Consider the following 11,914-nt stretch of genomic DNA (forward strand, 5'->3'; position numbering starts at 1 on the left):
CATGTATTGTCCACTCAGTAATTAATAGTGTCCCTCTCCAGGATCTCAGGCACAGGTCATTCCCATCACAGGCTGCTAGATTTCTTTGAGTGGAGATAGCAGAGAATGTACATAGGATCTTTGAATGAGCTACTATTGCTATCATCTTCCTGTAGTCACAATGTATGATTACAAGTAGAGAAACATGCATAGGAATTCCATCTCATAACACAAATTTTCCTTCAGTAACAGTCTCCACCCTAATTTACAAGTCAACAGTGGAACTCACTGGGGAGCAAGGCAAAGATGCAAAGTACAAGTGAATAGAAAAATATATGTTCTCTGGTATATAAGCTTCCAACTCTCAGGATGCACTGGAAACCACGGATGGGCTTAGCAAACAAAAAGAACAACAAAAGCATACACCACACAGACATCTCTTCTAGGATGCTTCATTACATCCCCTGATCCCCTATGATTTTCTTGTCCACAATGTAGTCAGTATTCCATGGCTACTATGTATATTTAGTTTTCACTGAAATATTCTTGGGAGAAGAGACCCCATATCCACCAAAGGGCCTCAGGCACCACCACCTCCCCACCACATACAATAAAACTGTTAAACTTGAAACTGAAATCCAAACTTTATACTCAAATCCTGACATCATGTGGCACACATTTTAATTTTAAATTAAACTTAAAAGAAACTGATACGATTTATTTTTATCTCAGAATAAGTGCCCTTACTTGTTCAATGAAGGATATTAACTGTGCATCCCAAATGCCAGAACAGAGATCTATGTGATATTATGATTACTTCTGCAAGAACTCAACTCACCTCACATCCAGACAATGCTTGGCTGGCCTGTGCAGCATAGAAGAGGGAATCAATGCTATTTGGGTCCATCTTAGATTTGATGAAGTTACAGGCAGCCTGAACAAAACAAATAAAATTAAAGAAATTAAACTTTCTGATTTTTTACTTGACAAACATGTGCAATCTTCTCTATTCATAAAATGATGAATTATTATACATTAAGTTACCTGAGAAAAACAATTACACGTATGAGTGAGAATTAGAAAAATGGTAAGAGAATTACATAGGATTCTCCAAAAAACATGCAGGAGTAGCTGTGCTGGCCATTTAACAAATATAAACAAAAATCCATCAGTAAACAAAAATATTGATAAAGGTATTGGTCAGGCGTCATTTGGAATACTGGGTCCAGTTCTGGGCATCACAATTCAGAGGGCAACCAAAATGGTGAAGAGTCTGGAAATCATGGCCTATGAGGAAAGACTTAGGGAGTTAGGTATGTTTAGCTTGGAGATGAGAAGATTAAGAGGTGATATGACAGCTTTGTTTAAACATTTGAAGGGATGTCATATTGAGGGTGGAGCAAGCTTGTTTTCTGCTGCTCCAGACAATAGGACCCGGAACAATGGACGCAAGCTACAGGAAGAGATTCCACCTCAACATTAGGAGGAACTTCATGATAGTAAGAGCTGCTTGAACTTGGAACACACTCCCTCGGAGTGTGGTGGAATCTCCTTCTTTGGAGGCTTTTTACACAGAAGCTGGATGGCCATCTGTCAGACATGCTTTCATTGAGAATTCCTGCTTGGCAGGGGGTTGTGGTCTTTTCCAGCTCTAAGAGTCTATGATTCTAAACAGAAGTCATAAGAAACCATAAAAAAATTAACACAATTCTAGACTTGTCCATACAGCAGCTAGCCCCACTGAATTCAATGGGGTTCACTCCAAGATATGGAGTACAATCTATACTGATAAGAAGGGGGAATCACTCCTCAGTCAATACTGCATACTCTTTATGAAGGAATTATCTGTGTGTCTGTCTGTCTGCGTGCCTGTCTGTGTGTGTGTAGCAGTAAATCTACAAAAATGGTATAATGGAGAATAAAATTTTACACAATGTAAATGTATGTTATGGAAACAACTGCTAAATAGATGTATAAGAAGACTAAAATGGAGATTAACATGAATTAACAGATATAACACATGCCAGTTAGCTAAATGTTCTATGCTTCTGTTAAAAATATAAATACAATAATGGCCAGTATGGTATAGTGGTAAGAATAATGGATGTGGACCTTAGGACATCTAGCTTCTAATCCTCACTGAGCCATGAAACTTAATGGGAGATGAGATCAAACTCTCTCAATCAGCATCACGGGCCTTTATTACAATAAAATAAAATGTCTTAAGCTTACTAGAAGAGGGGAAGGATAGACAGACAACAAAAGAATGAAGAATAAAATAAATAGCAAGTATTTCCACAGGTATGCTTCCACACATACATCAGTATAGCACTTATCTTGTGTACACTTACAGCAGAAATGGAGAAGGTACCTTCAAGTTTCTATGGTACTTGCTACAAGGCACAAAATATTGAATTGCTGTGTTTGACGTGCATAATTAAATTGCCTAATAGTCCATTTGGCTACTCTGATTTCATTAGCTAGAGAATGGCAACTTAGTAAAACAGGTGACAGGTTGCATTTTGGCTCCACCTAATGGAAGAATTCTATTACAACATCGCGTAATAATTATACCTGAACAATTCAGTCCTTACAAAGGTCCAAAACAAACTGCAGAAATAATCCAGTTTGAGACCACTTTAACTGCCGTGGCTCAGTGCTAGGAAATCCTGGGAACTGTAGTGCTCTCTGACACAGAAGTCTCACAAAACTACAGTTTACAGAATTTCCTAGTACAGTGGTGCCCCGGGTTACGAAATTAATTCGTTCCGCTGTCAATTTCGTAACCCGAAAGGCTTTCGCAAGCCCAATTCCCATAGGCGCTAATGGGGAAAAGCCGCGATTCCGTGTGAAATCGCGCCGAAAAGCACCAAAAGTTTTTTCATAACCCGAAAAAACTTTCGTAACCCGGAACAATGTTTTCCAATGGGATTTTTTCGTATCCCGAAAATTTCGTAACCTGGGTATTTCGTATCCCGAGGTACCACTGTACTGAGCCAAGGCAGTTAAAGTGGTGTCAGACTGGATTATTTCTGCAGTATGTTTTGGATCAAATTAAGATCAAATTCACTTTTATTTGAACTAGCAGAAAATATAAGTAGTGACTGAATTTTACAAGTATTTTGAAGAATAACAGGCAGAAGAGCAGTAAAGGCATCTAGCTCAGTGACACAGCACATATGTGAAGTCGAAGGCTTTCACATCTAGCGTCCATAGTTTTTTGTGGGTTTGTTGGGCTATGTAGCCATGTTCTGGAAGAGTTTATTCCTGATGTTTCACCAACAGCTGTGGCTGGTATCTTCAGAAAATGCTGGCATGGAAGAGAGTGGGGTACCCCACTTACTACCATGCCAGCATTCTCTGAAGATACCAGCCACAGATGCTGGTGAAACATCAGGATTAAACTCTTCCAGAATATGGCCACATTGCCCAGAAAAAACACAAAAAACATAGCACATACTTTGCATGTTGAAACTTCCTAATTTAATTCCTGGCATCTCCAGACAAGACTAGTGAAAAACACCACAGCCACAGACAGCATAGGCAATATAAAATTGGCCCTCCATATTAGTAGGGGTTAGGGGTGCACAACCTTTGCACTATCTCTCATTCAGTCAGTATATACGCGCCACCCGCAGACTGAAAATAAGACTGGGATCTTGCCTAATCAGGTGAGAAGTGATCCCAGAGCAGCAGTAGAGATGGCAGCAAGGCCTGGCTACCAGATGCATATTCTTCAAGTTTGCGAAGTGGGCAGCTGGCAAGCTCCCTAGAAACAGGGGAGCATGAAGAATGTGCATCTCGAACCCAGACCTTGCCACCACCATACTCACCTCAAAGCTTGAGGCTGTTGTGTGCAGGAGCACATTCACACATCCTCAAGCATCAGGAGGGAGTGGTGGTGCTTTTGCTAGTTTGTTCCAAACGCAGAGCATGAATTCACACAACAGCCTCAAGTTTTAGGGATAGCATCATCAGTGTGAATGTACTCTGCTTTTGGAATGAACAAGCAGAAGTGTCACTGCCACCCACAAATCCCAAACATGAGGCTGCTGTTTGGCTATGCTCCTGCACACAACAAGTCTCAAGCTTCAGGAGGGGGGTGGAGGTGGCAGCACTGCTGTCTGTTCATTCAAAAGACAGAAAGATTCACACTGACACCACGACAATGCCATTCTGCTGCTCCTGAAGCTTGAGGCTGTTGTGTGAATGTACTTTGACTTTGGAATGAGTGAACAGTGGCAGCAGGGATGGTGATGGAAGACCCTCAGGGGCATCTCCTGAAACCTGCATTCAGCCACCCACCTGCCCACTCGCGCTCTGTGCTTGAGCTGAATGGCTTTCCACCCTTGCTGGCTTGCCTTGTCATTGCAAACTTGCAAATAACTGAAGCTGTGGATGTTAAACTTGCAGAAGTTAACCGTAGATCTAGATGAACGAATGGTCCAATAAGTATAGCAGAGATGCAAATTGTGCAGGCCTTAACACACTGTTGAACTGCAATTCCCAGCAGCCACAGCCAGCATAGCTAACAGTGAAGAATGCTAAGAGTAGCAGTTCAATAATATCGGGGCGGGGAGAAGAACACAATTCCCAACCTTGTGGTACAGGATGTCTTTCTTTGTCCTATAGCACTGTAACAATGAGAAAATGTCTGCCTGTTTGCAGTCAATTCCCTGGAACCTGTCCGTGGTTTGTGATTTAATCAAAAAGATAACATTTTTATTTTAGAAGTGAGTCTCAGTTTACATTTATTTACTATTTACAATATTAAAAAACTACAACATTTCTCTTGAAATAAATGAAAGTCACATTCACAATACACAGCTTTCCCAAAGCATCTGTGAGCCAGGCAGGACAGGCAAGACACTGAGGTGAGTTGGAGGCTTGGCATAAGAAAAGCTGACTGAACTCTGGCATTCTTCTATCTGTCTAGGTTGAGCAAATCAGGAGGAGGAGAAATCAACTGCAGTCTTGGCACTGCCAGAGGCAAAGAGGAAGAAAGTCAAACCTTGGGAGTTTTAGTGTGGCTGCTGTAAGGGGATCCTCTGACTACTTAGGTGTAGGAGTCATTACCTACATGGGCAAGTGGGCAAGTATAACAGTGCCAAAAAGAGGTAACGCTGCTAAGCATGCTGAGGTAAAAAAAGATGAAGAAACCTGTGGCATCTATAATGGACTGAGCAGAAAGAAAGAAAGCAGTATAAGTTTACTGAAAGGACTTTTTTCTTTTTTAGTGCAGTTGGTTATTATACAGGAGATGTGTCCCCCCCCCTCCCCAATATGCTTTCTCTACCTGAGAAGACTGGTGGAGAAGGCACAGCATAAGAACACAGTTCTTACCACTTGCTCCCTGTCTGTAGGCACCTCTGAAGTGGAACTATAGTCTAATTACAAGCCAGCACACATCACCTAAGCAATCTTTGGTTGTTGTTTTGCCCCAATTTATTATAAAAAAACCACCTAGAAACACATAAAAACATGTAACAACAGCTTCAAATTAAACAACATTTAAACACACTATCAGTCTGTCTAACACACTTGTTACATTTTCTAAGTCACCTAAGCAATCTTTGGATCAGCAGTTGCTACTTCTTCTGGCCCCTCTGGAACACATTTGCACATTCCTCTAGCCTAGAAACCTCTGATGTTTTATACTCTGACTGTATTTTCTTGCATGGCAGGGGGTTGGCCTGGGTGGCCCTGGTGGTCTCTTCCAACTCAGTGTTTTGATAAGCCTCTTTAAAACTGCTGGTGGGTTAAGTAAAACTGCTAATGTTGTGGCTGCGTCAGCTGCTGGAGTGCAGTGATTCCCTAAGGAACTGTCTGTCTCTATTTACATCCGTCTCCATTTATATCACTAGTTCAGAATGCAACTCCTCAGACCCACCTCTACCCTTCCTCCAAGCAACTTGAAATAGTACACATGATTCTTTCCACCATTTTATTCTCAAAACAACAACAGAGGTAGATGAAACTGAGAACAATTGGCCTAAAGACACTCACAGAACTTTGCAGCAAGCCAGGGATCTGTACCTGTGTCTCTAACACTTCATTCACTACAGCACTCTGTATCAGGACACATGTGCAAGATAGAAGCAAGTTATTTCCAGCTCCACCACCCTCTCACCTCACAAGAGTTATATGAAAAAGCCAGGAAGCATAAGAGCAATTGCTATCCATCTCTTTATTTATATCCGCCTTTCCCCTAAAATTGGATCATCTCTTTATTTATATCCACCTTTCCCCTAAAATTGGATCTCCTGATGTTTCTCTATCCCACTCTTGTGTTAACAGTTTATAACAGTGGGGCATATGACACCGAGATGTTATCAGTGAACATAAGATTGATTCATAGTAGTTGGAGTTGGAAAAACTTTCATACAGAGATATGGTACACGGGATTAGAAAAGGGGAAAAAGTAATGCACTTTATGTGCTGATGCTACTCCCATGAACAATAACAATAGGGAAAAATGTCTAGCAATGAGCTACAATATTAAAATACAAACCAGACACAAAAAGTTCAATACTTTAGGGAATGTTTGGCTATATTCACAACATATTACTCAGATTTATAAAATAAATCACATTCTCTCACTGTACAGTTACAAAATCCTTTTCAAAATGCCCTATGTAATACCACTTTGTAATGCATCGTACCATACCTTGGACTATTTGTATAATCAGTTGTCATATAGGAAGGAATTTTGATTCTGAATTTCTCCTCACCAGCTGTTCTGATCATTGGTAACCTCCTCCATCCTCCCCTAAGAACTCTTGGTTTCACAAGTATTTAGAACCAGTGCCCAGATAAACCAAACCAAACCACAAAAAAGCAGGAGAAACTGTATTTGAGCTCTTCCAAGAATTCTTGGGCAAGCTAGCAAAAGCCTTTGTAATGCAGCAGCACAACATTCTGTGGGAAAACAGATAGATATCCTGTAACCTAATCACAATTTAAAGGTCTTGAGAAAGAGGGTATAAAGTTGTGAGCAAAGGTTTCCTTGATGTGTTTATTGTTGATGATGAATTTAGGTCACTTTTGTCATGCAGTGCTCTTCTGCTACAAAGATGCTTCCTGATAGTGAATGGGCACCTTTGGATTGAAAGTATCATTTATGTATTCTGCCTTTTCCTTTTAAAGGCTGGCTGCAAGCCAAAGTCAGCAGCTATCAGCACAACACTATGAGCTAGAACAGACCAGCATGAAAAGCTGGCTTCCAGCTGGCTTGGAAACATGGTGTACACATGATGCGCACCCTCAAGACACCCGGAAGCCAGCTTCACGTAGACCGGATGTCTACACATGGGCCGGCTTCCAAGCTCTCTGGAATGCACCTTTAAGCCGTGGTGGCATGGAAAAGCTGGATTGAAGCCACCCCTTTGTGATGGTCTGTTTTGCCCCTATGTTAGCTGCTGGCATTAAAATAAAATAATTCTCACATGGTGTCTTCCAGTCTCATTTCTTTTGCTGTCATCCAAAGAGAGAAGAAAATTACAAGACGAACCCTGACTGTATGCTTCATTTCTGAGTTTTTCATTGAATAAGCATGGCAAGTTGCCAGAGCACCGTGGTTCACCAAATCTACAAGAACATAGGTAGTCTGGGATTATTCGGTAAGTGGAACTGCTTGCCCCCAAGCAAGCTGTTACCTATCCAAGACAAAGAGCAAGCTCCTTCTAAGCGATGAGCAGATATCTGTAGCTCTTTTAACCACTTGACTTTCTCAACTTGCATCCTCACCTTTTCATCAGCCACATTTCCTCCTAGTTTGTTCAGTCCCACAATAGAGTAATAACTTCCTTCCAAATCGGTGAATGGACGCTCCAATGAAGCTCGTAACCTTTGAACATCATGTTTTGTGAGAAAGTGACTAGGAGTCAAAGCTTGTAAATTTGACACAGATATTAGGATTGAGATGAGAAATGTGAGATACCCTGGAAATTAAAAAGAAAAAAACACAAATGTGAATGTCTCTGTGGAGAATTTTTAGCAGAATTACCTGATTATATACAAAGAAATTATTAAGAGAGCTAAATAGCTAGCAATCACTGCACTTTGAACAGAGAGGACTAGAATAGGGCTGGTAAGTCACACATCTAAAAAACCCAATTTCATATTCATATCATGATATCAGCTTATTTCTAACATTCGTTTTTATCTTCATGGATCTTATGTTTCCAACATTAACACAACATATTTCCAAATACATTCACTAAATGCCAGCTTTAATTTGATGTCACTTTTTTATTTTCTTATAATTCCTTGGCACGAACAGTCTGCTTTTTTGTTACAGAAAACTGCCAGCATGGAAACACAGGATATTTAAAGGGAAAAAACATTTCCCCATTTTTTCCTAGAAAAAGTCTGAACATTTTCAGAAAAATTGAAAAAAATGCAATGTTCTACAGACTGAAAGTTACTTTGTTACTTTAGAAACATAAAAGGTACGGTGTACAACTTGTTTTGGCCGAATATTATCATGTCTTATACAGTATACTGAAGGTAAACACTGAACTTGCTGATTAAAATTTTATTTTTTATTACGAATGGGAGTTACAAAGCACATGAGGTCGACTTATAGTTGAGTATATACGGTAAGTACGTTTAGTGGTTGTGGAACCAATTGTCCCATGTTTGCAATTGCATAACCATACTATGTACTGTATGTCTTTTTTGTGACACCAACAGCTGGCCATTTTTGAAGTTTCTATGAATGGTTTTGAACACTTTACAGTCGCATACTTAGCTATACTTTATAAACAATATATCTATTCCTAGAGAGGTATTCTTCCGGGTAAAAATAAACAGTGTTCTTTTATTTGTGGTTCTTCCACTTTCACGGGGATCTTGTCTTTCTAACCCTAGCCCATTGTGGAGGGTCCACGTATTACGACAAATTCTGCAATTACTACCTCAGGACAGAACATGTTCTATAAACTATTATAATTAAGTTATAATTAAGTTAAAACAATCTCTTCCTATGGCTTCAGATCACAGCACCCCGCACCACACACGCTTAGAGCACCTTTGTCTTCAGCAGCCGCATAGGGAGAAACCCAACAGGCGAAGCCTCTTTCTATCACCCTTGCTATGCTACAGGCAAGGCTTCCCCTGCTAAACTTCTACCTCCTGCACACATTAATATTGCCAGGGCAAAATCAGGTGGCAAGAAAACTCACACAGGCTGCATCCACACTGCAGAAACAACCCAGTTTGATATCACTTTAACTCAATGCTATGGAGTCCTGGGAATTGCAGTTTGTTCTGGCACCAGAGCTCTCTGGCCAAGAAGGCTCCCAAAACTACAACCCCCAGAATTCCACAGCGCGGCACTGCAATAGTTAAAGTGGTGCTAAACTGGGTTATTCCTGCAGTGTGGATGCACTCCTATGTCTCACAAAACCGTAATCCCCAGAATCCCACAGCATGCAGCCACGGTTAAAGCATGGTACAGTTACAGCAGTGTCAAACTGGATTATTCCTGCAACGTGGATGCAGACTGATGTCTCAGTGAACTACAATCCCCAGAATCCCACAGCATGCAGCCACGGCAGTTGAAGCAGTGCTAAAACAGCATTATTTTTGGCAGTGTGGGTGCAGCTGATGTCACTGAAAACCACAGTTCCCAGGATCCCACAGCATGCAGCCATGGCAGTTAAAGCGGTGCCCAACTGGGCTATTTCTGCAGCGCGGGGGAGGCATGCCAGTCAACGGCAGCGGTGAGCGGAGGGCCATTGTAGCCCTCGGGGTCTCCGAGGGGGCCCCGCAGCCCAGCTCTGACCGCCCTCCCTCCCTCCCTCCCTCCCTCTCTCTCTCGGGGGAAAAGGCCCGTCCTCCTGGCTGCCTCTCTCCTTCCAGCCTCTTCCTTACCCAGCGCCGTCATCTTGCGCCTCGCCTCCAGGAGCCAAAGGAAAGAGAGAGACCGCTTCCGCCCGCAGCCCCGGAATGTACCATTCGCCCTGAGGAGAAATATGTCGCTAGTAAACAGCCCAGCATCCCACCGCGGCACACACTCCCCAGCCCTTCCCTCGTAGGCGAGCCGAAATATCCCTATAAGGATGCCAGCCTCGGAAAGACGCTAGAGCTGGGGCTTCGGTCCCGTCCCTCACTCCCCCTCCCAGATTAGCGCACTTGGTACGCTCCAACTCGGTCGCTTCAGCCGCAGAAAGAGGCGGCCGGGAAGGGATGTGTACGCGCCTGATTGGCTGGGAGAGCCGTCACTCATATCGAAGGCGGGAGATTCGGAGAGGCAGAAGTGTGTGCGATTCAATGAAGGCGAGGCAGCAGCAAGAAGGATGTCAGAGATGTGTAGAACTGGGACGGTAAGAAGGTGTCAGGGTTGGTTGGTTTAAGCCAGGTTTAAACAGGGTTTAAGCCAGGTTTAAGCCAACCAACCCTGGTCCCTTCCTACCCATGTGGTTTAAATCATGGCTTAATTCAACCAATCCAGGCCCCTTCCTACCCATGGTGGTTTAAATCAACCAACTCTGGTCCCTTCCTAACCCATGATGGTTTAAACAATAGCTTGAACCAACTAACCCTGATCCCTCCCTAGCCATGATGGTTTAAATCATGGTTCCAACTAACACTGATCTTTGCCTAACCATGGTTTAAATCATGGCTTTTTTTTAAAAAAAAATTATTATTATTACAATTTGTTAAAACTATAAGATATACAAACTAATATAACATCTTGAGTACAGATGTTATCTGTTTTGTTACCAGATAGATAAATCATGGTTTAAATCAACCAACCAACCCTGATCCCTGCCTAGCCATGATAGTTTAAGTTGTGCTTTATTATTTTAAAATAATTTTTATTATTACAATTTGTTAAAATTATAAGATATACAAACTAATATAACATATTGAGTACCGATGTTCTCTCTTTAGGTACCAGAGAGTTAAATCATGGCTTAAACCAACCAACCTTCAACCAACCCTGATCGTTTCCTAACCATGATTGTTTAAATCACAGTTTAAGCCAACCAACCCTGATCCCTTCCTAACCCTGTTGGTTTAAATCATGGTTTCAGCCAACCAACCGTGATTTGGCATAGAAGGAAAATATGGGATTTCTGATGTCCTATTCAGGGTCCGTACAGGACAAGCTCTCCTGCTTTAGGCTTTATAAATTAAATGGAGTTTATATGCAGTAGAAACATAAATGTAATATTGTATAAAGGAAGTTTAGTAATAGTGGAAGATAACCATCGGTTTGGGATTAGACATCAGTACCACGGTATTAGTATTGCTTGTTTTTGTTTATTGTTTGAGTTTTTAATTCTGTTGTTATATATGTTGTTTTTAGATGTAAGTTTTAAAAAGTGTATGTGGCTGCATTTATGTTGAATGATTTTTAAAAAAATATATGGTATGTCTGGAAACTTCCAACTGAGTAGACGATATAGAGTACAATATTCAGTCAGGGAAGTCAAAAAGGTAATATCTTAGTAATATCCAGGGATCAAGTAGTATAGAAAAGACCTAGGCTGCATCCGCATTGTAGAAATAATCCAGGTTGGCACCACTTTAAGTGCCATGGCTCAATGTTATGGATTCCTGGGATTTGTAGTTTGTTGTTGCACCAGAGCTCTCTAATAGAGAAGTCCCAATATATCACAAAACTACAGTTCTCAGAATTTTACAGCATTGAGCCATGGCACTTAAAGTGGTGTCAACCTGGATTATTTCTGCAGTGTGGATGCAGCCTTAGAAGAGCTGCAGTAAATGTTAAGGAAAAAGCAACATGGGATATACAGTGTAAGAAATAAAACATGTATGTGAGAGTCAGGATACTCAGCAAAAGCAATTAGAAGCCACACAGGTGTAAAAGGTAATGTAATTAGCAAGTCCTAAATGCCAAGGACAGAAATGCAAAGTGGATAATTGAACACACCTGAAAATTGTTAAAGTGGACAAGGTGAAA

The 11,914-nt window shown here is 41.4% G+C and overlaps 1 protein-coding gene across 3 annotated transcripts in view; it reads right to left on the reverse strand.

The window, feature by feature from the left end:
* Nucleotides 1-9,985, reverse strand: part of LOC149315734 (dolichyl-diphosphooligosaccharide--protein glycosyltransferase subunit 2-like) — a 45,492-nt gene extending 35,507 nt beyond the window's left edge. Inside the window, exons 1-3 of one of the 3 annotated variants that reach the window (XR_016280393.1) lie at nucleotides 9,856-9,985; nucleotides 7,726-7,919; nucleotides 818-913 (exon numbers count right to left, since the gene is read on the reverse strand). Coding sequence is in view for 2 of the 3 variants with exons in the window: in XM_089513968.1 (XP_089370094.1) it covers nucleotides 818-913; nucleotides 7,726-7,919; nucleotides 9,856-9,868 (303 nt within the window). In the remaining variant the exon portion in view is untranslated. The remainder of the gene's footprint in view (nucleotides 1-817; nucleotides 914-7,725; nucleotides 7,920-9,855) is intronic. The other 2 variants (XM_089513968.1, XM_089513969.1) reach the window with 2 other exon arrangements.
* Between the last annotated feature and the right edge of the window lie 1,929 nt (nucleotides 9,986-11,914).

Source organism: Sceloporus occidentalis, unplaced genomic scaffold (assembly GCF_023333645.1).
Source record: "Sceloporus occidentalis isolate IW3139 unplaced genomic scaffold, rSceOcc1.0.p SCAF_3, whole genome shotgun sequence".
Taxonomy (NCBI): Eukaryota; Metazoa; Chordata; class Lepidosauria; order Squamata; family Phrynosomatidae; genus Sceloporus; species Sceloporus occidentalis.